Genomic DNA, 26,553 nt, shown 5'->3' with positions numbered 1-26,553 from the left:
AATTTTCCTACTCTTATACCTTCAATATTAATGTTCTGTCTAATAGATTGAGCCAATGGTTCAATAACCAAAGCAAATAGAGCTGGTGTTAATGGGAAGCCTTGTCTAGTTGACCTTGATAAATTAAATGATGATGAAATATGTCCATTTGTCACCACTCTTAGCTAAAGAATTATTATATAAAGCTTTACCTAACCAATAAAGAGTGGACCAAACTTAAAATGTTGCAATACCTTAAACAAAAAATACCACTCAACTCGATCAAAAGCCTTTTCAGCAAGCAAGGCCGCTATTAAAGGTAAATTATGTTGATTTTTAGATGCATTAATTAACATAACTAAGTTAACAATATTATCAGCTGAATAACAATTTTTAATAAAATCTGCTTGATCTGCATAAATCAACTTTGGCAAATATTTCACAATCCTATTTGCTAACACTTTAGCCACAATTTTATAATCTACATTTAACAAGGAAATTGGTCCATATTACGCTACTTTGAAAGGATCACCATCTTTTTTTGGAATAACTGTAGTAAAAGATCTAGAAAAAGACTCCGGAAGAAAAAATGTTTCAGAAGCCTGCGTTAATACCTGTCAAAATACCAGAAGTAATAAATCATAAAATTCCTTATAAAACTCCAACGTGAATCCATCTTCTCCAGGTGATTTTCCGTTAGGCATAGTTTGTAGAACCTCTTTAATTTCCAAATCAGTGAATGGACAATCTAATTACTGAGCATCTAAGTTATTCAAAACGGAAGATTTAACCCAGCCAAGAATGATTCTACTCAATCAGTATCTTTTTCAATCTCTGACATATAGAAATCCTGATAAAATGAATAATTCATTTCCTGAGATTTATGTGACCCTTGAACCTCTCCTTACTGCATTTATCGACCTAGAAATTTGTACTGTTTTTAACTGTCAAGCTAAGACTTTATGAGCTCTCTCACCCAACTCATAATATTGCTGTTTAGTTCTCTTTAATAATCTCTCAAATTTATAAGTTTGTAATGAATTATACCATGATTCCATATTAACTAAGTGTGCTTTCTTAACTTGTGTTGATTTTCATTGCAAAACCTTTTCCAAAATTTCATCTCCTTCTCCAATTTACTAACCTCAGCCATATGTTGTTTCTTAATTTTAGCAGTATAACTAATAATTTGTCCCCGTAAATAAGCTTTTAAGGCATCCCATAAAACAAATTTATTATCCTCTGAACATATATTTGATCCCTTATAAATTTACAAAATTCAGGATTTTTCAACAATAAAGAATTAAATCTCCAACGACAAACATTCTCAATTCTCTCTGAACCAGTACACGTAATTAATTACAAAGAATGCTCAGAAAAATCCTAGTCTTATATTTAGCCTTAAAAACTCGACCTAGTAATTGTGCTGATACTAAAAATAAATCTATTCGAGAATAAGAATCATGATGGAATCAATAAAATTAAAAATCTTTCTCCTTAGGATTTAATTTTCTCCACATATCCACCAGATTCATATCTTTCATTTATACCATTAACTGTTTAGCCATTTTGGTTCTAATTACTGAAATTATAAGTACTCTAGTTAAAATTTTGGGTAAAACTCCTTTGTTTCAAAATAAGCTTTTTCCTTTTACACTTAATAATCAACTTTTGAAGTTGTGGGATCAGAAAGGTATTAAATTAGTAGAATATTGCTATGAAGTAGGATATTTTATTTAATTCCAAAGAATGAAAGAGAAATATGAAATATCTTCAAATACTCTTATTTCTTATTATCAAATTAAAGCCCTATTGTTGGATAATTTTGGACGTATGTTACGGTTACCCAGATGGTCTAAATTTGAAATTTTACTTACTGATGGTGGCAAGAAAGTATTTATATCTGAGATGTATGCTTTATTGCAGAATAAAATGCTTAAGCCGGATGTTTATAAATCTAAATTAAAATGGGAAAAGGATTTGTCTATATCTATTTCTCAGGATGATTGGGTGAATCTATGCAAGGATAGTATGATTAGAATTGTAAATATAAGGTATAGATTGGTTCATTATAATTTTCATCAATTATATTTAACCCTGGAGAAATTAAAGAAATATAAATTTATTTCTTCTGATTTATATTTTAGATGTCATAAAGAAGTTGGTTCTTTTTTTACATTCTACTTGGTTATGCGAGACGGTGAACCCCTTTTGGAATAGAATTAAGGAACTCTTAAAAGCTATTTTTAATTGAAAATTCCACTTGATCCTTTAGTACAGGGGTGTCAAACTCAAATTCACAGAGGGCCAAAATTAAACACTTGTACTAAGTCGTGGGCCAAACTAAATACTTATTGAAAATTTTCAACAACATCTGCATGTTTTCTCTTCTTTCAACATATGTAATGTTAAACTTTTTCTTATTAAAATAAATGTTTAATAATAGTTTTGGTTAAACTCTTTCCAGAAGAAGCATTAACAAATGAGAAATAAAATATTCAATAAATAATATTTCTCTATATCCTTTAAGCTCCTTTTAAATGTATTTTTTTCACAAGCCAACAAGTCAAAAAAATAACAACTTGCTTCAATGAAAATCCAATCTTTCAACTATGAACAGTCCAAAGTTAACCAAAGAAAATATTAATCCAAGCTTAGCTTGCTACACTGTGATTTACTCTGATGCACTTGGGTCTAAACCAGATACTTGGCATCTCTTCTTAGATACAAGTTCATCAAACTCTGGGGTCAGAGTTTGTCTCCCACCTGTCTTGAAAGGTCCTGTTTTCTGTCTTTCGTTTGGCCATTTTTCGTAAGGGGTTTATTACGTGTGAGTTCGGCGACAGGTCACAGATGCTAATGACAGTAAAGAGAGGAGGTGAGGGCGATTAGCGGGCTGACGGGCCAGCGCCAACGCATTTGCAAAGCATTCTGGGATTTGTAGTATTAGCTGTGCATGCGCTATACTGGCGCGGCGGCCAGCGGGCCAGCTCTAGTACATATTTGATATGATCTTGGGGGCCATATATAATTATATCACAGGCCAAATTTGGGCCGCGGGCCTGAGTTTGACATGTGTGCTTTACTTTTGATGGGTTATATTAAGAAATTGAGCTTGGAGTTAAAATTAAATAAATTTCAAATTGCTTTTTTGAGTTTGACTTTAGCTGTGGTTACAAAATGTTTGGCAATTACTTGGAAAAAATAGACTAATTTGAGTATTCAGAGATGAGATCTTGTATTTCGTTGGAAAAGATAACATATAATTTATGTAATAATTATTCTTTTTTTCTGTTAAAATGGAGCTCGCATTTGGAATATATGGGGTTTAATAATTAATTTTCTTCCCATGAATTGATGGTGTTGCCCCGAACCAGGGCAATTAACTGACTGAGAGTTTGATGGACATGACCTCCTCTTCTTTCTTTTTCTTTCTGGGGAAGTGTACACAGGGGTGGGTGGGTTAGGGAAGGGGAGGTCATAGGGGGTATATTTACAAAATCATCATGTATGTAGTATTTTTTTTTGTATGACTTATTATGATTAATAAATAAATTTTAAAAAAAGTGTTCCAAATGTACTCCTCACCATTAAATGGGCAGAAGGGCCTGATCCTGTGCTGTAACGTTCTATAACAGGCAATTGCTAATGAGGAAAACACAATTTTTTTTTGCCTTATCCCCCATTATTCACTTTAAACGCTAATTAGGTAGAAACCTTTAATTAACGCGTGCTGGTCAACAACAAAATGACCTTCCTCACTCCAAATCAACTCCAACCATCAACCACTTTCATTTCATTGTGCCAAGATTCCTGTCAACTCCCCAGGATCCTGCCACTCATCTACACGCATAACTAATTCATAACAGCCATTTCTCACACCCAAATGAGCATGCAAGTAGCCAAGGGTATACATGTGGAGCTCAGTCACTAAGGGGTAACTTTGAGAGTTAATGGGACCTAATTGTTTTCCTGAAAAGATGCACTTTGAGAGAGTCCCAGAACATCCAAGAATAATCAACAAGGAGGTTTAAAACTGTAGGAGGTGGTGGATCCATGGACACTCAATGTATTTGAGTTTTGCTTCTCTTTCTCGTCTGGAGAGTGATACTGGACAGGTAGTGTCTCTATATGCGTCTTTATAAAGCAAACAAAGGAAAACATTTTCATGCATTTTGTGTTCATGACAGTAAATGGAACCTTGAATCTTCAGGGGTTTAGGATTGGGAATCATATCATCCCAGGCAGAAATTGCATTAGGTACAGGAGAGAGAATCCCTTGGGAACTATCGCATCAAATTTGTAGAGCAACATGAAATGATCTGGAAACAGCTGTGATTAAATTTAATTTGAGGTAAAGTAATATTCAATTACAAAATGTTTTAAAAACAACCACTTCATTGAATTCTCAGGTCTACAAAATTCTGCGTTGTGTAAAAGCAATCACTGATGCAGGGAGATATCTGATGTACTGCTGATTTGACGTTCATCACTGCCCAGATAATCTCCTTCTATCTTGTTCTCAGTGCACGGATACTGTTAAACCATTGAACAAACACTAAACTGCACCTCTCACAGTAGCAATGGGTTGATGAACAAGACTGTCTCACCTACATTTGGGATCAACCATTCAACTCTATTTCACTTTCCAGAAACCATTAGATTATCTGTGGCATGGATGTCCATGGTTGGCTTGCAGCTGCAGCACGTTATCAAGAAGACAAATGGAATGTTGGCCTTCATTGCTAGAAGGATTGAATTTAGAAGTAGAGGTCATACTGCAACTATACAAGGTACTGGTGAGGCTGCATCTGCAGTACTGCATGCAGCCTAGTCCTCTTACTTGAGAATGGATGTACTGGCTTTGGAAGGTGCAGAGAACATTCACCAGGTTGATTCCAGAATTGAGGGGATTCGTTTATGAGGAGGGATTGAGTCATCTGGGGCTTCACTCACTGGAAGTTAGAAGAATGAGAGGGGATCTTATAGAAACATAAAACATTATGAAAGGTGTCGATAAGATAGAAGTAGGGAAGTTTTTTTAATCAGAGTGGTGGGCGCTTGGAATGCATTGCCAGGGGTGGTGGTGGAGGCTGGTACAATGGGTTGTTCAAAATACACTTAGATGAGGACACAGATTTAAGAAAAAAAGAGGGTTATGGGTGTGAGGCTGGGAAAAATTAGATTGCTGTGGAGTAGGTTTACATAGGTGGGCAGAACATCAATGGCTGAAGGACCGGTACCATACTGCATTGTTATATTTTCTATGTATTAAACTCTGACTCCTTCCCCTGAGCCAGATGAACCATGATCTTATTTGGAATTGGGGGCAGCGATCAGTATTAGAACATTAACTGTTGGATGAAGGGGGCTCAGTGCTCTGTGGCCAAAGTTGCTGATAATACAAAAATAGGTGGGCTTGCAAATTGTTAGGAGAACATAAAGGCATTGCAAAAGGATGTAATGAGTAAATGAATGGGAAAGAAATTGATGGATGGTGCATTACAAGGATTCAAAATATAAGGTTAAGGTTATCGAATTGAAGAGTGGAAAAACAAATTACTTCCATGTAGTGAGAATACAATATGTTTTGGTTCAAAGGGGATGGAGCGTCCTCGTGCTTGAAACAGACAAATGAGCACACAGATATAATGTGTAATTTGGAAGGCTGATGGAATATTAGTCATGGGTTCTAAAGTCAGGAAGTTTTGACATATGTTGAGAGGGTTTTGGAGCTGGAGAAGGAGGAAAAGGTTCACTCCAGGATTGGTTGAGTCTGTACTCAGAGGAGTAAGAAGAATCTTACAGAGGCATACAGGGTTCCAATATGAAACAGTGGCTGGTACCATGAGAATAACAAGAACTGGGGAGGGGGGAAGAAGGGGGGGGGGGGCACAGTCTCAGAATAAAGTATGACCCATTTCAGACAGAGATGAGGAGGAGTTTCTTGTCTCACTGGGTCATGAATGATACTCCATTGCAGAAGGTAATGGAGACAGAGTAATTGAATATTTTCATGAAAATGATCAGCTGAGATTTGAACTCCAAGAGTCACAGTTATGGGGAAAACAGGAAAGGGAGTTGAGGCCAAATCTGGATTAACCATGTGTAATGGACAGGCAGCGTCCACCACCTGGTGGCGATGCTGTGCTCCTGTTCAGAGGACACACTACCTGCCAATCAAGGCCAAAGACTCACCCCAAGCCATCAAGGTGACCCTTGCGATTGGCCCACCTAAATATCAGGTGCTGCAGTGTGGGCAGCCCGCCTGGACTCAGCCCTGACCTTCACCTAATTGGCCCATGTGAATCACCTCGGCTGACCCTTGCTGAGCCCCTGCACTTGGCTTCGAGCCATTGGCCACAGCAGCCAACGGGACCCAGCCTGCCCCGTGATTAGCCCCCCAAGAACTGCCTGCAGAACTATAAAAGACTCCTCGTAGCACATAATTAGCAGCTTTCACACTGGGTTGGGGTGCGTCCTGAGGTCAGGTAGCAAGAGCCATGTTTGAACCGGTCAAGGGGAGGGACGTAGTTTTAAATTGATCCTGTCTGTTGAATGTGTAAGTTCATGTAATTTCCCCCAGTCTTCTGTCAGTTCCTTCCTCATTATCTGAAGTGTATATTTACCCCTTGCGTATTGTGTGTTTGTGTGTGTGTGTGTGAGTGTGTGTGTGTGTGTGTGTGTGTGTGTGTGTGTGTGTGTGTGTGTGTGTGTGTGTGTGTGTGTGTGTGTGTGTGTGTGTGTGTCTCTAGGTTTGCCTAGCATATTGACCCTGTTGTCCCGTTTGCATCCCCGAAATAAATGTGTGCTTTGTACCTCAACTTTGGTCTGGTTCTTAACCTGTGGGAGCCACATGAACCCGATCAACACCATGATCTGATTAATGATGATGTCACTCCTGCTCTGGTTTGTTGGGTCCTTATTTAAAAAGGGGCTTGTAAAGAGAAAGCAGGAAGACTGTGGGATTTCTGCTCCAAGAAACAATCTGAGTACATTTTCCTGTGAGGGCCAAACAAGCATCTTTCTTCAGTTGGATCGACAAAGAAAATGTAATAAAATGTTTGTGCTCAGTTTGCTAAGAAAACCTCAGCTGCATCCATTTCCTCTCCTCAATGCCTCTCTCTTTTCTTTCATTCCTATCTGCTTTCTGCTTCATTTCTAGATATCTCCAAGTTCTTCTCTTTCATCGCTTCATGCATCGTTTCATTGCTCACACTCACTGACTCTCTCACTTTCCCTCATTCCTCTTCCTCTGGCTCCTTGCCTTCACAGAATAACACCACATAGGAAGATGTAGTCAAACTGGGAATATTTTGGAAAGGCATTTTTAGGCAATATTACGGCATTTGGAATTGGATTGGAAGAACCTGAAGAAGAGAGATGAGATGACCATTCAAACAGGCAAGTCAGGACAGATGCCAACAGATACACAGAAATGGAAAAGATGAAAACCGGAGCACATTTCCAGGTTGACCAGCCTCTCAGCAAAGATATTGCTCTTGATCTTGCTTCTAAGTGGTATGGATCTGATTCCATAACAAGGACTTGGAGTGATATCCAGGACATGAGACTGCCAAGAAAAACATCTGGGAAGTACTCAAACTGCGTTGATGAATAAATTGATGATATTGGTGTGAAGCCCAAGAGATCAGGAAAGCAAACACCCTGATTTGTACGTATTCAAGAAAAGCAACAGAGCAGGAGAGGATTTAACAAGCAGAAATCAGAAATGACTTAATGTCAGCCTGTGAATCATGTGGGTACACCTATCACACTTTTGGGTGGCCTGGTTAGCACCATGTTGTTGCAGTGCCAGTGACCCGGGTTTGAATCTGCTGCTGTGTGTCAGGAATTGGTACATTCTTCTTGTGATTGCGTGGGTTTCTTCTGATGCTCCAGTTTCCTCCCATGTTTCAAAGACCTACGGGGTTGGTAGCTTAATTTGTCACCCGGGTGTATTTGGGGAGTGCAGAGTCATGGGCTGGAAGGGTCTGTTACCGTTGCCTATCTCTAAATTAAAAATCACTTGTGCAGCGACCCTGTCTAACTGCAGAACAACAGTCAGACAAACTGTTCCATGTGAACATGGCCTCACCGAAATTCTGCAACACTGTATTGAAATCATGTGGAAAGTAAATCACAATTACTCCCATAGCCTTCAGGAAAAAAAGCACATTACAGAGGAATAAAGATCACACTGAAGTGTGCTGGAATCTTCTCATGATAGCTCGAGGCAGAGCAAAAACTTCAGGTATTAGAGCAGTGACAAAACAACTTTACTCTGACAGATCATTCCAATTGGTAGATTTTTCAGAGGTTTGATGAGGAGAGGTCAGTTTAAATCGGAGTGGAAATCACGACACACAATGAACAAGAATCGTTAATGGCAACAGCTCATCTTCTTGCTACTGCTTGGACTCATCAGTGAGGTGTGCAATATTATCATGTCTAGCGTGTGAACACAAGTCACCACCTCGTGTGTGTAAAGTGTGTTGGAGCAGGGGATCACTGCCAAGTCAACATGGCCAGAGAACCAATGAAGAACAATGAAACTTGAGTTGGGTCTGCTGCATGGGATTTGCTGAAAGCTGTCTCAGTGGAGGTGGAAAATCTGAGGGAGGTCTGGTATCTTAAAAAAAAATGCCGCTGGTGCAGACCTGGGAAGAACAGGGGCACAGCACTGCTACGCAGTGTCCTACCACTCAATCTTCATACCAATGGCTGTGTGCAGGCTTTAAACGAACCAAGGGTGTTTTTATCTAAAATCTTGCAACCCCGGGTTTTGTGGCCAAGATGGCAGTGTCTCTGTTCGCAAGCGATTACAGACTCCATGGAGCAACGGACTGGCGCAGGGCACCAGAAATGGGGAGAATTCCCCCCCCCCATTGACAAGGAGAAGCAGAGGAGGTGACCCTACATGATGCTGACCATGGCCGCGGACCAAAGAGGGTTCAGCAGCTGAAGGACCCACACAGGCTGCAGGCAGCTGGAGACTGGCTCATGGGAACCAGCTATCGGAACTGGGATTCTGGAGGGCGCTGAGGGCAAGAAGGGCTCCCAAAAGGCCTTGGGCGCTGAAGGCTTCTTGATTGTTATGGAGGTTTGGATCTGGCTCTCGGGTTGTCAAAGGGTCTGCAGAAGCTGCGGGAGCTCTGAAGAGACTTTCTTGTGCTTCTCTTTCTCATAAAGGGTGCCAGGCAATGCGAATGGCAACTTTTTACCTGCCTTACGGCAGACTAAAGGAAACGTGTACTATTACACTGTTTTATGACATGACAACAGAATCTTGAAGAGGGCCATTCACCCACATAGTGATATGGTGCTGGGAGCAAATCGATGAGAGATTAATGTACAGGAGGGTCCGGATGTAGTGGCATGAGTTTAACCATCTCCCATGCGTGGTCAAGGACAGTGAGTGTATCTTCATCCAACAGCTGTTATAGCATCTTCTTTCTCTCCAGTTCCTGATATCCCTTCCAATTCACCACAACTATCTGGACTGTTTAAATTCACACATCCTCCACCACACTAACTGGTTTAGATACCCTTTAAGCACAGCTGAAATTCATTACAGTTGTCCTACCTCTAATCAAAACACATCAGCTAGCATCTGTGCCTGATGAATCTGAAGGGCACAGGTTTGGATGAGTGGCATTCATTCATGTATTACGCACCACTGAACACCACCAGGGTGGGGACTAAAGTACAGCAGATGCTGGAATCTGGAGTCTGCAGGGAGAACTCAACCAGCCCAGCTGCATCAGTGCAGGCAAAAGGATTCAGGGAAGGAATACCAGTATCTAGCTGTACAGTGGTGGGAGGAGGCTGGTGGGTGATAGGTGGAACCTGGTCAGGAGGGGATAAGGGACAGATGGAACAGGGTGGGAAGAGGATGGGGAGAAGCAAACCTGGTAGACAAGTGAGTGAATGGGAGGACACCGTGGGAGTGAGTTACAAATTTAGTGTTCATTCACTTGGGATGTTCATGAACACCAAATTTTCAGGTAACCCACATCTTCAGTGTTCTCCTCCCACACCCATCCACTGAGTTTTCTTCTCCCTTTGTTCATTCCTCCCATCCTTCCCCTCACCCAGCTCCAGTTGCCCATTCGCTTCCTGCCTAGTTCCACCTCTCACCTACTCTACTCTTGATCCTGTCAGCCTGCATGGTAGACCTGTACTGCTCTATACTTACAGTCTTTCCTCTTCCCACTCAACACGGTTGCAGTTTCAAACCAAAATGTCAACTTTGACCTTTTGCCTGCACGGATGCAGTTTGATGTCTGGCCCCAATGGGATGTATCCCAGGGAACTGAAAGAAAGGGCAGATTTATTATAGATGTGCTTGTGGTAATTTACCAAAACATCTCTGGACTCTGGGCAGATCCTGCCAGAATGGAAGACAACAATATCCAGTGAATCTGTGGAGGGAACCGAGTGCAGCATATCCAGGTTTGCTGATGGGGGTGGGGGCAGAAAAGGGATGCCTCTGGCAGAGAACTGGCTCTCTGGAGAACCATAGCTGGAGGACCACCATAAAAATTGTGGGATTGCAGGAAGACAAAGAACAGATTGATCCTGTAGCATTTGTTTCAATGCTGGCTACCAGAAGTTTTAGCAAGGGAGAAACTGGGAGAATCAATGGAGGTAGAGAGGACTGATTGGTTCTCCTTTCCGCATCTGCACCCTGGTCAAAGGCCATGCTTAGTGCTGGTGAAGTTCCAGGACCGAGATAAAATTTTAAGGGTGCCGGCTGTTGAAGCAAAAGCGAGGTGGTGGGGGGGGGGGGGGGCGATGGAGCTGGAGGGGACTAAGGTGTTATTCTAACCAGACATAAGTGTGGCCCTCCTAAAACAAAGGACGGAATTCAAACCAATAAAAAAATGGTCAAACAAAAGGATACAAATGCAACCCAGCAACTCTAAAAATTGTAATGACAGGGGGGGCGAGAGAAAGTTCATGTCGGAAGTCAAAGACATGAAGTCAGTTTGTAAAACAGTTGCTGGTTTGTAAAAAAATAAGTGCCAAATGGGTAATGCCAATGTTTTGTTTTACGCAAGAATATACTGCAGGGAATAGCTATATGATAATAGTTGTGGGTTTAACTGTTTGTTGCATAAATACATTGACGGGACAATTTGTAAAAAAGGAAATAGTCATGGGGGAATGGGCTTGGAGAGTGAGGGCAGAGAGATGTGGGAGGTAGAAGGGTGCAAGATGCACAGTCTGTGGTGAGGAGGGGAATGGTGACGATGTGGAGGGTGAAGTCACGGGGGGAGGTGGAGGGGGGAGGATTAAGGGTAATGAGATATAGATGGGGAATATATGTGAATTTCATATTCTTTTGCCATATGTTACGTTGTTCCTTTTTCTCTTTTTTTGCCCTTTTTGTTTCTTTTATTTCTTTTCTTTTTCTGGGATTTGTCACAGACTTGGTGGGCTGGAATCCCTGGCTGAAGGAAAAGGATTGGATGGACATTGGACATGGGGTGATCGGAGTATAGGGGAAACATAGACTTGGGAAGAGTCTCTGGGCCAATGGCCAATAACATCAAATATATGTTTTAATGTAAATGGTGTAAACGATTAGTGATGAGGAAAAGAGTCATGGCCCACATAAAGAAAATGAGGGCAGATCTGGCTTTCCTTCAGAAAACATATTTAACAGAGCGGAAACATGAAAAGCTAAAAAAGTTAGCCTCCATGTTTGGTTCTTGGGCAAGGATTGTGGCAATCTTGATTGGAAAAAGTTTTCAGGTAGGAGTGGAAAATGTGGACACAGATAGTGCAGGGAGATTTATAATGGAGCACTGTAAGATATATTCAGAGCCCCAGACCCAAGTGAATGTATTTTCCCCCAATCTTGCCAATGAAAAGGTCATACAAGATACCTTCTTGAAACTGGCGGAGGGAAGAAAAAATATTTTGGTTGATGGGGTGGGGGGGGGGGAACGGACAATTTTTGTCTCAATCCTGTCCTGGACAAGTTGATGAAAAAAAATAGCAAAGACAAAGGCAGCAATGCTTACCACTGATTTTATGAAGAAGCTGAATTTGATTGATGTATGGAAACAAAAACGTCCAAGGGAGAGGGATTACTCCTTCTACTCAATGCAACATGATTCCTACTCTAGGATAGATTTATTTCTGGCTTCAGACCATATAGAGGATAGTTTCATGGAGACCAAGTATGCAATGAGGCTTCTGTCAGACTATTTGACATTAATTAGAAATGTTGGATAAGCGGCTTAATATGTTGCTGTTAAAGAAGCCAGAGTTTTGTAGCCTTGTTAGAACACAGATAGACACATTCTGTGAGACCAACTGTACCTCTACTCTGGATAAATTTCTCCTCTGGGACACCCTCAAGGTGTATTTGAGGTCAAATAATTGGATACACTAAAACAGTCAAAACGGAAAACACGAGGTAAGTGGAAAAATTGGTACAGGAAATTACTTGTTTAGAGAGGAACATATTGGGCTCTAACAAATAAAAAAAAACAAATACAATTTGCTTCAAATGTACACTATAGAAAAGGCCATGATGAGTTTGAAACAAAAATATTACGAATTGGGGGAGAGAGCCAATAAAGTCTTCTCTTGGCAGTTGAGGGGAGAACAGGCTTCAAGGATGATCAATGTGATACAAACCGTGAATGACAAGATCTCGTACAAGTCAAGAGAAATTAATGAGATTTTCAGGGAATTTTACGAAAATCTATATAAGACAGAATTGGCAGGGGTGGGAAGCTGATAAAATCCTGTCAAAAATTGAACTACAAACTTAAACCTAGAAGAACATGAAGGGTTAGATCTCCCCTTCACAGAGGAAAGTCATTGAGTTTATTATAGACTAACAAATTTCTGGGGGAGGATGGGTTCCTGCCTGAGTACTGCAAGGAATTTAAATATTTATTGATACCTCTTTTTATGGAGGTGGTAGATCAGGCGATTGAGACCCACACCCTCCTAGAATATTTTTTGACAGCAATTATTACTGTAATTCTTAAAAAAAAGGCAGGGATCCATTGAAACCGTCCTCTTACAGACCAATCTCATTATTAAACACAGTTTATAAGACACTTGCCAAAGCCCTGGTGAATAAATTGATGAAACATTTGCCAAAATGAATAAATAAGGATCAAGCGGGCTTTGTGTGAAAAAGGCAGGTGGTGAACAACATAGGCAGGCTGTTGAGTATAATGCATCTGACACAGTCAAGGGTCGAAAGAAGTGTAGCTGTAACCCTGGATGCAGAGAAGGCATTTGACAGACTGGAATGGGACTTCTTGTTCAAGGTGCTGGAAAAATTGGGGCTGGGGCCAACTGTTATAAATTGGATAAGGATATTGAACCACGGACTCAAGGCTAAAGTTGTGACTAATGGGCAAATTTCTTCAGCCTTTCCACTGTCAAGAGCCAGTTTTCAAGGGTGTCCATTATCTCCAGCCCTATTCGTATTAGCTATGGAGCCATTGGCTGAGACCATTCACCAGAATCCAGACATCAAAGGATTTAGGGGAGGCCAGGAGGAACACCAAATCAATCCATTTGATGATGATGTTCTGATGTATCTGACAGACCCAGTAAACTCTCTGGCCAGGCTGCACTCAACTCTGGAAGACTATGAAAACGTCTCTGGGTATGATCAATTGGGATATGAGTGAATCATACCACTTACTAAGGGGGATTATGTCAATATCAAGAGAATAGTCACAAAATGGGTTCAAATATCTAGGTGTTAGGGTGGACAATAGCCTAAATAATTTATATAAGCTAAACTACACCCCCTTGCTCAGGAGAACTGGTGGTGGACAGGGTCAACTGTGTTAAAATGAATGTGTTGCCGAGGCTTCAGCACCTCTTCCAGACTTTGCCCATGGCGCTGCCCTGGGAATTCTTTCAGAACTTATATTCACATGTTAGAAGGTTTTTGTGGAAAGGCAAGGTAGCCAGGGTCTCTATGGAAAAACAAACCCGGGACTTTAGTCTGGGCAGCTTAAGGTTACTAGACTTTAAGAAATATTATTGGGGAGCCCAGCCGAGGTATATCGCTTCACTATTTGAAGGGGGAGGTGTAGCATCCTGGGCACAAATTGGTTTTCTCACGTGGGTGAAAAGGTTGTAGGAAGCTTTATAAGTGGGACACTAAATTATTATCTGGCAAAAAAGACAGCCCCATATTAATAGATTAGTCACATTGACAGTAGTCAACAAGATCATGGACATCTGGTGCTGAAAGGGGTCAGAAGTATCAAGGACTGTTATGAGTAGGGGCAATTAATGTCATTTGAGCAACTCAGAAATACATACGACTTGTCAAATAAGATGTTCTCTGCTACCTTCAGATAAGATTTTTTTGAGGGATAAATTAGGTCCATCCATAACCTTACCGATGCGCAGTGACATAGAGACCTTGATTTGAAAGGGGAACACAGGAAAGTTCATCTCGACGATGTATTTCTTATTCCAAGTGGAAGGCCCTAAACTAGGCCTTTACAAACCAAGGCAAATGTGGGAGTCAGACTTGGGTGCAACGATTGATGAGTGGTGCTGGTCAGATCTGTGTCGGAACAGCATGACTGTGATTATTAACGTGCGGTATAGGCTGGTGCAGTATAACTTTCTCCACCAGATATAGTTGACACCGCAAAAACTGAATAAGACTAATTTCAGACCAATGTTTTAGATGTGGCATTGCGACAGGAATCTTTGGGCATACAACCTGGACATCTATCAAGGTGAGACCCTTCTGGGTGGAACTAGGCCAAGCTCTCGAAATAAATCAGGAAAGCAAACACCCTGATTTGCATTTTAGGAGACACTCTATCCTAATTCATGAGAAGGGGTGTTGATGTGAATGGCTAAAGATATTAGCTCTGTGTTCTTTGGAATTTCCTTTAGTGTGGGGTGACCTGAATGAAATAAGATGCCGAGGGCATGCCAGGGAGATGTTGAGGGGCGGGGGCCCATTCCAGCCCAATCAAGTCAAGTCAGAAAAAATGTAACAGCCAAAGTGCCGGTTGTTTCTGGGCTGTGACAAATCCCTGATGTGTTCCCTACCTTTGTTGTGGGTGTCTTGAATGCTGTGCATAACTGTGGTCTGTTGAATGTGGGGAGGGGGGAAAATTGCTCGGACTTAATGGCGAACTTTGTGTATAATGATAACAAGTTTATGATTGATTCCTGGAAATTGTTTGATTTTGAAAATCTATAAATAAAATATTAAAAAAAAAACAAATGAAAAGATTTCAAAGGCACCTGCATGGAAAATCTCATCAACTGAGCAAAGGTGGTGGAATTGAGTCCAATTAACCAGGCAGGGCAGGAGTTGGTGATTGTTCAGCAACATCACAGGGCAAACATTAAAATTATGAATCCTCTTACAACAATAATATATAAACAATTAAAATAATGGTGCATGAAAAGTAAGCCAGTATCTGTGGTTCATTGATTATTCAGGCATCTGATGGCAGCTGGCAAGAAGCTGACCTTGTGCTGCTGAGTGAAGAGGGCATGGCCTGGGAGGTGGGGGTCTTTGAGGATAGAGGCTGCTTTTTTAACACACCGCCTCATGTAGAGGTCCCCGATGGAGTGAAGTCTGGTGCCCGTGATGTCGCAGGCCAAGTTAACAACCTCTGGAGTTTATTCTTGTCCTGAGATTTGGCACCTGCATACAACCGACTAGAATGGTACACCTCGAGAAATTTTTGAGAGTCTTCGGTTACATACCAAATCTCCTCTAACACCCCACAAAGTATAGCCGTTGGGGAGACTTTTTCATGATTGCATCAACATAGAGACTCCAGATCCTTGGAGATGTTGACACCAGGATTTTGAAGTTCTTGATCCTCAGCACCTTTGATGAGGTCTGGGTCATGTTCCACGGACTCCTTCCTGAAGTCCACAATCATCTCCTTAGTTTTGATCTGTGTCCTGATGTGGAGACTGCAGAAAAGGAAAGGATGAGCCTGGGATTGACCGTGTAAAGCTGAGGGCAGGGTGGAAATCGGCAGCAGAAGTATTGAAACTGTTGAGTTCTGAATGAATGCAGGAGGCAGCACGATTTAAGAATTATGGTAAATATCAGGAACAACTGATCGTGGACAACACTGAATGAGTTATTTCAGTTCCATTTCAAATAAACACTGTCAGACTTCAGTAAATGTGATAAAAATAAAGATTTTGATTTTGTTCTCACCCTGAAGGAGATGCCAGTGTTAAATAAATAGCTGCTAAATCTCAGAGAAGCAATGACCCCTTAATACATTTCAATTCAGATGAACCATAACTAATGTTTGGATGCACATGTTATGTAAGGATGAAATGTTGACAATATAATGGAATCATTTTGGAGTTTCTCTTTAGCACAAACAGTTTTATTTTAATAAATTAATCCTGCTCCGTTTCATACATGTGGATATTGCACTCATTATATTTCTGTCAGTTTTTCATTCAAACACTTTCTTCCCCCATTATTGACACTCATTTATCTAGGCAGCCTAAAGTACCTGCTCCCTGAGTGCCCATGGTGAACTGCAATTAGTGGCAAGAATGCTTGCCCTCAAGGGATTTCTATATTTAGAATATATTAATGCATGTACGTTTTCTGACATGGGTTGGCTTTGCTCCGAATCTCTCAGCATGTCATACCCACACATCATCCAACAATGTTGAGAGGGTACATGATTCTGGGTTAAAAAAAAACATGAAACTGCAAAATGGCAGACTATATTATTCAATACAAACCTTTGTGGAACTAGCAATACACTTCCACTCATGGGTCATTATGTTAGTGCCCAAAGGATTACTTTGGGGCAGCGACCTGTTGGGGCAATTTCAGCTGCACCTGAACCTCAGCCTCGGTTGCAACAGAATGAACTTTACTCACTTTCCTTTGTGCACTGGCTTTGCTATAACTTAAGTGGCAGGCAAGCCTGCTGTGACAGGAGGGCAGGGGACAGAGGGTCAACGATCAGTGGGGATGCAGTTGATGGGCAATTAGAACCCTGGATGATTAGATTTGAAATCAGATGGATCGGGAGTGGTTGCCAAACTAAAGGAAACAATGAAAGAAATGGGAGTTTATTGGCCACGTGACAGACTACTCGGTAAAGAGCAAGCGAGCTATAAAACAAGGATGTTCGCAGTAGAGCAAAATGCCCCAATTTCCTGGAATTACATTGTTTCACATATCTTGTGTGGAAAGATGCCATTAGTAGAAATATACCTGACAAGTCTCCCCCACCCTCCCTCCACCTTTTATTTAGGCATCTGCTGTTTTTGCTTGGGTTCAGGCCCAAATCTTTGGTTGCCCTTTACTTCTTGTAGATGCTGTGATTCTTCAGCATATTTGTATTTTCTACTAAACCCACGTGGTTGTGCACAATTACAATAAAGTCTTCCCGATCATTGTAGGGGACTTCAATCAGGCCAACCTGAGAAAGATTCTAATGAACTACCACCAATGCATCATATGCGAGACTAGAAGAGCCAACACACTTGACTACTGCTACACCACGATGAAGGACGCCTACCTGGCCATACGACTACTGCACTTCGGCAAGTCTGATCACTTGACTGAACTTCTACTCCCAGTGTTCAAGCAGAGACTGAGGATCACACTGGTCATGAAGATGGAGAAAGTATGGTTGAGGGAGGCAGAGGAGCGTCTGCAGAACTGCTTTGAATCAGTGGACTGGACCATATTCAAGAACTTATCCTTAGACTTGAGTGAATATGCAACAGGTGTCACTGACCTCATCAAGACCTGCATGGACAAATGTGTGCCCACATGCAAATACTGGGTGTTTCCCAACCAGAATCCTTGGATGAATTAGAGGATTCGCTACTGCTGAGGGCGAGAGCAAAGGCATTTAAGGCCAGGGATCCATATCTCCACAAGAGGTCCAGGCTATCTCTGACAAAGTGCCAATTCTGGAGGAAGCTAGAGACAGAGACAGATACATGGCAGCTATAGCAGGGAGTGCATCCTACAAAGTGAGGGTGAACATCATAGATGTCTGTGATGCTTCATTACCCAATGAGCTGAACACCTTCTATGCCCACTTTGAGAAGGAGAACCCAACAGTGCCTATGAGAATCCCTGCTAAGGCTGAGGCCCCTGTGTTTCCTGTCTCTGAGACTGACATCAGAATATTATTCAAGAGGGTGAACCCTCACAAAGTGTCAGACCCTGACAGCGTACCTGGCAGGGGACTGAAAATCTGTGCCAGCCAACTAGCCGGAGTGTTCACAGACTTTTTCAACTTCTCATTGCTGCGGTCAGAGGTTCCCACCTGCAAAAGGGCATCTGTCATCCTGGTACCCAAGAAGAGTAGCGTGAGCTGCCTCAACGACTACCGCCCAGTAGCACTTGCATCTACTGTGATGAAATTCTTCGAGAGGCTGGTTATGGCCAGAATTAACATATACCTAAGTAAAGATCTGGATCCGCTGCAATTCACCTATTGTCACGATCGCTCCACAGCAGATGCAATATTGCTGGCTCTCCACTCAGCTTGGATCACCTTGAAAACACCAACTCATACATACAGGTGCTCTTCATCAACTACAATTCACCCTTCAATACCATTATTCCCTCAGTGCTGGTCAAGAAGCTCCAAGCCCTGGGCCTCTGTACCCCTCATCGGAAGACCACAGTCAGTACGAATTGGAAACAATGTCTCCTCCTTACTGACTATCAACACAGGCGCACCCCAAGGATGCATGCTTAGCCCACTGCTCTACTCACTTCACACCCATGACTGCATAGCCAGGCACAATTCCAATGTAATCTACAAATTTGCTGAATACACCATGGTTGTTGGCAGAATCACAAATGACATTGAGGAACTGCACAGGAGGGAGATAGATCAGCTCGTCGAGTGGTGTCAAAATAACCACCTTGGACTCAACATCAGCAAAACCAAGGAGACGATTGTGAACTTCAGGAGGAAGTCAGAAGAACATGACCCAGTCCTCATCGAGTGCTCAGTAGTGGAGAGGGTCAAGAACTTCAATTTCCTTGGTATCAACTGAGGATCTCTGAGGATCTGTCTTGGAGACAAGGAGACAAGAAAGCATTCTGGCTGGTTGCATCACTGTCTCGTACTGAGATGCCAATGCTCAGGACAAGAAAAAAACTCTAGAGGGTTGTTAATTCAGCCTGCGACATCACAGGCACCAGACTTCAATCCATCGAGGACATCTACAAGAGGCGGTGTCTTAAGAAAGCAGCCCTTATCCTCAAGGACCCCCACCATCCAGGCCTCGCCCTCTTCACTCAGGAAAAAGATGCCTAAAATCGAGCACTCAATGGCACAGGTCAGCTTCTTTCCTGCTGCCATCAGATTCCTGAGACGAAGATTCCAAAGACACTGCCTTTCTTTGACTTTTCATGAACTGTTTGTTATTGCACCAAATAAGCAAACACTACACTTTACTGTTAAACTCAAACAACACAATGTACACTGGGAGCTTCTTATAATGGTGCTGCTATCAGCCAAGCTCTGCTTTTAACTGCCGCACCTCATGGGGACTCATGCATGCGCAGTAGTGTTAGTGCTGTGGCGAGTACAGTGACTCCAATGCAATTGCAGTGGGTGCAGAGCAGCCGATGGGTGTGGCTGTCAACATGCACTGTTTTTACCTCTTGTTGTAAGGTGGTTTATAAGAATGTTTGCACTGTGATGGTGCTGCAAAACCAAATTTCGTGATTTGTCCCTGACAATAAATTTGGATTCTGATTTGAATGCCCAGAGTCACGCAACCTCATCTTTCCACTTCAGAACCTTTCATTCAGGTCATTGAGGCAAAACAGTGCTGTGCACAGGAAACTCTCATCTAAAACGATTGACTTGTATTAAATATATCAATGGTTTATTAAAATACTGACCACATTAATATTAATTCATCAACCACAATTCATTTTTTGGATATTCAGTGACGTTTAAAATTGCTAATCTTTCACTGTATGTGACATCAGTTAAATGAACTATTTTGCACTGGTTAGAGATCTGCACTGAAAACTGTTGATGGCAAACCATTGAAAGAACTACCTCCAGAACATCACACACAACAATCTGTATCCTTCAGCATTGTCTGTCCATCATGTTTTCACAGCATCTTGTCTTCTGACTCCCCAGAGAGACTCAGTTTGAGCTCTGAAAACCAGGTATTGGAGCTGGGATTCGAGAGTGTCCTGAGGGCAAGAATGGCTCCTGAATGACCTTCTTATGCTGAAGGCTTCCTTTTTTTAACAGTTTATCTAAGAACTTTAAAACCACATCCATGCATACATATTCAATAAAGGTATAAAAAAATGTGGTTTATATAAAAATCCCTCTCATCCCTCCCAACTTCACCTTTCTAAATTTAGAAAGAAAAGAAGAAAGGAAAATATTAACTAGGAGAATGTCAAAAAGAAATTATTATTCTCAATACAAACAATGGTGGAGTTAATGGCACAGGCCTTCAAAAGTCCACTTACACCTTCAAACCAACATACTGTATATATGGGCTCCATATTTTCAAGAAAAATGCTATTTATTACACAAATTGTGTTATTTTCTCAAGTGAAATACAAGAACATAATTAAACCTGCCAGCCCTCCATCCCTAAAACCATACCTGATTTCCAAGTAGAGGCCATGTACTTCCTAGAAACAGCTAAATCCAATCGTAAAAATTCAATTTGATATATAGTTAATCATAATTTACAACTAACCCTAATATTACCCAATAAAAATAGCATTGGATCCTGTGGGAGTTTAACCCTTAATATTTTCTCCAAAATATTTCTAACCTCTAACCAGAAAGGCTTTACTTTAGAACCCTCCCAAGTAGAATGAAAAAAAGAAACAAACTTCCTGATCACATCTAAAGCATAAACCTAACAATGTTGGATTCAACTTTTAAAAAAATTTATGAAGAGTTAAATATAATTGACGTAAAAAATATTGAACCAGTCTATACCTAACATTAATAATTTTTGTCATAATTGCTTCCAGTCATTTTCATCTATTTAAAGCAACTTCCCAAATAATCTTGATTTGTGGATTCCTAACTTGAAAGCAAGTTTTTGAAGTAATTTATACATTTCTAAAATAAACATTAGTACCCCATTTACTTATCAATATTTCTAATTCATTCCATCTAGGAAATAATATCAAATTATGACTTAACTTGTCGACCAAGAAAGCCCTAACTTGATAGTAACAAAAAAAAAAGTATTATTTGGGACCTTAAATTTTCTTTCATTCATTGAGAAGTAATAAATTTACCAGCTTCAAAACAATCCTCTAATTTCTTAATTCCCATTTGATTCCAAATTTTCAAAAATTGATTATTCATAAAGGAAGGTCAATTTTGATACAAAGGCATTTTTTGAGAAATCAAAAATTTTTAACCTATTTCATAATTTATTTTATTCCATAATTCAATCAAATGTCTCAGAATGGGTATGTATCTCTAGTTCCTGTTAACAATTTTGAACTCAATAAAATCCTGCATAGAATCTTCTCCTAGTTTACTTGATTCTATTTTAACCCAAGCAGAAAGTTTATCTAAATCAAACATCCCATTGATAAATTTGAGTTGAGCTGCTCTATAATAATTCTTAAAATGGGGAAGTTGTAAACCTCCTAATTCAAATTTCCAAGTCAGTTTTTCAAACAAACTCTTGCCATCTTTCCTTTCCACAAAAGCCTCTTATTCAAATTTAAATCCTTAAATTTTTTTTGAGGGATCTAACAAGGAATTGACTGAAATACATATTGAACCCTTGGAAAAATATTCATTTTAATACGTTTCACTCTACCTACTAAAGTTTTAGGAAAATCATTCCACCTATTTAAATCATTCTTAATTTTATTAAGTAAAAGTAAATAATCCAATTTATATACATTATTTAAATCATTATCTACTTTAATCCCTAAATATTTAATTTCATCATCTGACCACTTAAATCAAGCAAATTCCCTACACTGAGGGCATAATTTCACTTTTGTCCCAATTAGCCTTATTACCCGATATTCCACCATATTCTTCTAATCTTATATATATGATGCAATGAATTTATAGGATCTCTAATATAAACCAAAAGATCATCAGCAAATAAATTAATCTTATATTCCTCTTGACTGTTCTGAAGGCTTCCTGATCGTATGAGAAGTTTGGACACTCAGTGTCTATGAAAGGACTCTCTTGCTTCTCCTTCTCTTGCTGTAAGGGGTGCCAGGCAACACTAATGGTGACTCTTTGTCTGTCTTAATGTGGGCAGGAAGCAATTTCATGTAATATTACATGCTCTGTTCTATTACTGGACAATAAAGGGATCTTGAATCTCGACCACCTGTCCATTGTAGGCATCTATATGAGGTGCTGCCTCAAGAAGACAGTCAACATCATATAGGACCCCTACCAGGCTTGCCACAACCTCTTTTCATTGCTACCTCAAGAATAGTTTCTTTCGGCCAGCTATCAGGCTCTTGATCCTCACTTTGAACCATGAATCATAAACGACTCCAGTACCAGATAACACAATTGTTCACCAGAACTCTAACTCCACTGTTTTTCATCCATTTTTGTATTTATTATCTCTTTAATTTAATTTGATGTATACTATTGTAGTTTTTTAAAAATAACGTACCAATTTGCCTGCAACAAGTACGAATTTCTGTGCCTATGCACTTTATACCATGTATATGACAATAAACTCATTACTTGATACCAGTTATGTTTAATTACTTTTTCTTCTCTAACTGAATCCAATTTTACAAATTGCCATATTGAAATTGGAGCTTATGGTTTCTCTTTGATGGTCCTGTCTCTGCATCGCAATGCCTCACCACTTGAGATTTCAGATTTATGGTCAGACATCACATACAACCCTGAGATCCTTTTTCCTGTGGGCAAGGCAGAATTACCACTTATTCGTAGTGCAATAAAAACTGTACACAATGCACATAAATGAAGAAATGTAAACAACTGATTGTGCAATACAGAGAGGAAAAAACAGTGAAGTGCACAACTAAGAGTCCTTAAACGAATCCCTTATTGAGTTTGTTGTTGAGGAGTCTGATAGTGGAGGGGCAGCAGCTGTCCCTGAACCTGGTGGTGCGAGTCTTCTGGCACCACTTTCCTGATGATAGCAGTGAGAACAGACCGCATGCTGGGTGGTGAGGGTCTTTGATGTTTGCTGCTGCTCTCCAATGGCAGCGTTCCCCGTAGATGTTCTCAGTGATAGGGATGGTTTTGCCTGTGATGCCTGGGCTGTGTCCACTACCTTTTGCAGGGCTTTACACTTGGGGATATTGGTGTCCTCATACCAGACCATGATGTAGCTGGTCAGCACACTTTCCACACACAACTGTAAAAATTTACCAGGGTTTCCAATGTCATACCAAAGCTCCACAAATTCCTGAGGAGATAGAGGTGCTGATGTGCTTGGGTCCAGGAAAGATCCTCTGAGAGAACAGCTGCCAAGAACTTAAATTTGCTCAACCCCCAATGATCACTGGATCACACATTAATATTTGAGTGAGTGCATTGCCCCATCACCTACCAGACTCACCTACCTCCTGGTAACGATTGTACACTGCCATTGGTCTTTGTGGAGCCCTCAGATCTCAGTTCATGGCCTCTGTCCAAACAATCAACCATATTTGCATATCCATTCCCCAATGCCAGTATTGATGACAAATCATTACACGACGACTCTTTAAAATGCTAAGGAATGGGATGCCAACAAAACCCTAAAAGCTGCTCCATGGGAAGTTCAGTTAGCCAAGTGGGCAAAAGGCAGAAACCGAGGCAGAAACAGAAGTGAGAACATTTTGTTTCCAGTCTCCCAACCACTCTGCACATTGTTTTCACTTGCTCTGGGGGGTTGGAGAGTAGACGCCTGGAGCACTGCATGGTTTTACTCCACAAATTTAAGAAAGCTGAGACTGACATTGATGACATTTTAGGAGACACTCTCATCCTAATTCATGAGAAGGGGTGTTGATGTGAATGGCTAAAGATATTAGATCTGTGTTCTTTGGAATTTCCTTCAGTGTGGGGTGACCTGAATGAAATAGGATGCTGAGGGCATGCCAGGGGAGATGTTGAGATGGTTCCACTGTTTGGAGAGCTTGGAATTAAGAATCTAGTTATAAGTTTAGATGGTAGTTATTTAAAACTGAGGTATGTGGGAACTTTTGTGGGTGAACCTCTCTGCAACTCTCCACCTTAGTTATTTTCTTAAATTTAAATTTAGACGTACAGCAAGGTAACAGGCCATTTCAGGCCTCGAGTCTGTGCCGCCCAATTTACACCCAATTAACCTACACCCCCAGTACGTTTCAAACGGTGGGAGGAAACTGAAGTCCCCAGGCAAAACCCTCGCAGACACGAAGAGAATGTAAAAACTCCTTACAGACAATGCAAGATTTGAACCCCTGGCACTGTAAAGGCGTTGAGCTAAGTGGGGTTAGGTTGTTGGTAATATTTACCAATAACTGACGAAATGGGAGCTTTGAGGAGCTGACAAAGAAGAGGATATGAGGCCTGGGCAGACACTTTCATTGTGGTGAATGGCAAGGACGGCTGGATAAGCTGAATGGGCTCATCCTGCTCCAATTGTTCTTTTAGTTCTGTCATGTATTGAAAGGGCATAGGACCGTGACTATGTTACTGGGGGGTCTTACCCCTTCTGGAGATTCGAAATAATGTAAGCAGTTGAAATATTGAACTGATTGGCTGTGGATCAGGAGTCAAAATAATTTAAATTTGAATTAATTAATTTACAGCACAATACAAGCCAATTCCGGCCCATGAAACCTGCGCCATCAGTGAACAGCTGATGGTTCTCCTTCCTGCCACAGGGAACTTCCTGAGCCTAAAATGTTGTTTCACCATCTGATGCAGATCAACCCTCCACCCTTCCATGGGTGCATGGAGGATGGAAGCTCCTCCCACACACAGACAGGGCAGGAGCTAGGGCAAAAAATGCTACCTGGTCATAAATACGGGAAAGAAACCTGAGTGTAGCACATCTATCTTTGAGAGAGAAGCTGCAAAGGAAGTTGGAGTGTGGAACACAGGAAGAATGAACGGCTGGAGGCAGCCACCACAAAGGTGATCATTTCTGAAATCAGGGTGCCAGAGGGCACGAACAAAGTGATAATACTGTACCTACAATGGTTTTTATAAACATGGAGCACCAATTTACCATGAAGAATATGGCAGATATTGCTGAATAGTAACTGAAAATTTGTAACAAGTTGCGGCTTCCAGTCACAGTGAGACTATTTTGTCAAATATTTGACAGTTTTTGCTGTGTTTAAATATCTCTGCCAACTTGCTGCTCTCTGATCAGACTGGGTGACAGTCCCTATCCATTTCCATCATCAAGCCACTTTTTGCAGTAATGATACTTTGAAATCTTTAGGTCTCCAGCCATGCTGTGGCATTGAAATTATGCAGGAATAATGAAGACAAATTACTCTTGTGTAAAAGAGAAATTTCTAATTCAGAACAGGGATATTTACAAGTAATTAGCCGATCATTCAATTTAGCCTTCAATATTACACTTTTATTAAGATCACTGAATAGTCTTTGCATGCTCCATGATACTTTCATTAATATTGTGCCTCCAACCACTTCTCAACTTACAGACAATAAAGTAGGTGTGCTTTTGGCTAACATAGTAATTGATATTAATTACCTTCTAGAGCATACTTCATGTCCTGGGCAAACAGCTGCCACATAACCTCCACACTCAGTTTTCCCATGTTAAGTTCTTGGGGGAACCTGAAATTCAAAAAAATCAAATGAAATAAGAAACATACTTGAAAAATAACAGATTATAAGTAAAAGCAAGTTGGTGCTGTGAACTCAGAGGGTCAGGCCACATCCATGGGTGGAAATGGCGAGACAACATTTAAAATTGGGGCCTATTCCTTGATTCCCAACACTTCTTCCCACGGATACTCCCTGACCCTCTGAGTTTCTCCAGTGGATTCCAACACTTGCAATATTACTGTTTCTCTTTGTGCTCAGGAATGTTGTTGAACAGAGAGATCGAGGGCTCCGAGTCCACGATTCCCTGAAGGTAGCAGCACAGATGGATAAGGTGGTGACGAAGCATGCTGGGCTTTATAGGTTAGAAATGAAATATCGGAGTTGGGATGGACATTGGTAAGGCCACTGTTATGCTGTGATTGGCTACTGCCGGTGGGACACACCTCCCGAGTTCCTACCCATTATCCTTCTGCATGCTCCTCTCTCTTCCTGCCATGATCAGTCAATGAGTTTGGTTGTTGATCCAGTCTACAGTCAATAAAAGTCTATCATTTTCACAACCTCAGTCTTTTGTGGTAATTGATAGTGAATCAATTTTATTGACAATATTTTTCAAAGAAAATGGAGCAATACCTGAAACCAGAGAGTCTCAACGTAGACCCTGGACCCTCTGACTATGTTGCTTTGAGAACTTCCTGACAGCGATCGTGAATGTGGTTAACACGAGAAAGACAGACTAACTCCTCACGAGTTGGACCCTTGGTCTTCCCAATAATCAACAACG

At 40.9% G+C, this 26,553-nt stretch overlaps 1 protein-coding gene across 3 annotated transcripts in view; it reads right to left on the bottom strand.

Annotated features, from left to right (window-relative positions):
- Nucleotides 1-26,553, bottom strand: part of LOC138749470 (protein unc-13 homolog C-like) — an 877,967-nt gene that overhangs the window by 146,497 nt on the left and 704,917 nt on the right. For all 3 annotated transcript variants that reach the window (XM_069910841.1, XM_069910842.1, XM_069910843.1), the window contains one exon: nt 25,693-25,778. In XM_069910841.1, the coding sequence (XP_069766942.1) occupies nt 25,693-25,778 (86 nt within the window). The remainder of the gene's footprint in view (nt 1-25,692; nt 25,779-26,553) is intronic.

The sequence above is a fragment of the Narcine bancroftii genome, chromosome 14 (assembly GCF_036971445.1).
Source record: "Narcine bancroftii isolate sNarBan1 chromosome 14, sNarBan1.hap1, whole genome shotgun sequence".
Taxonomy (NCBI): Eukaryota; Metazoa; Chordata; class Chondrichthyes; order Torpediniformes; family Narcinidae; genus Narcine; species Narcine bancroftii.
This window is presented reverse-complemented; position numbering and strand designations above follow the sequence as displayed.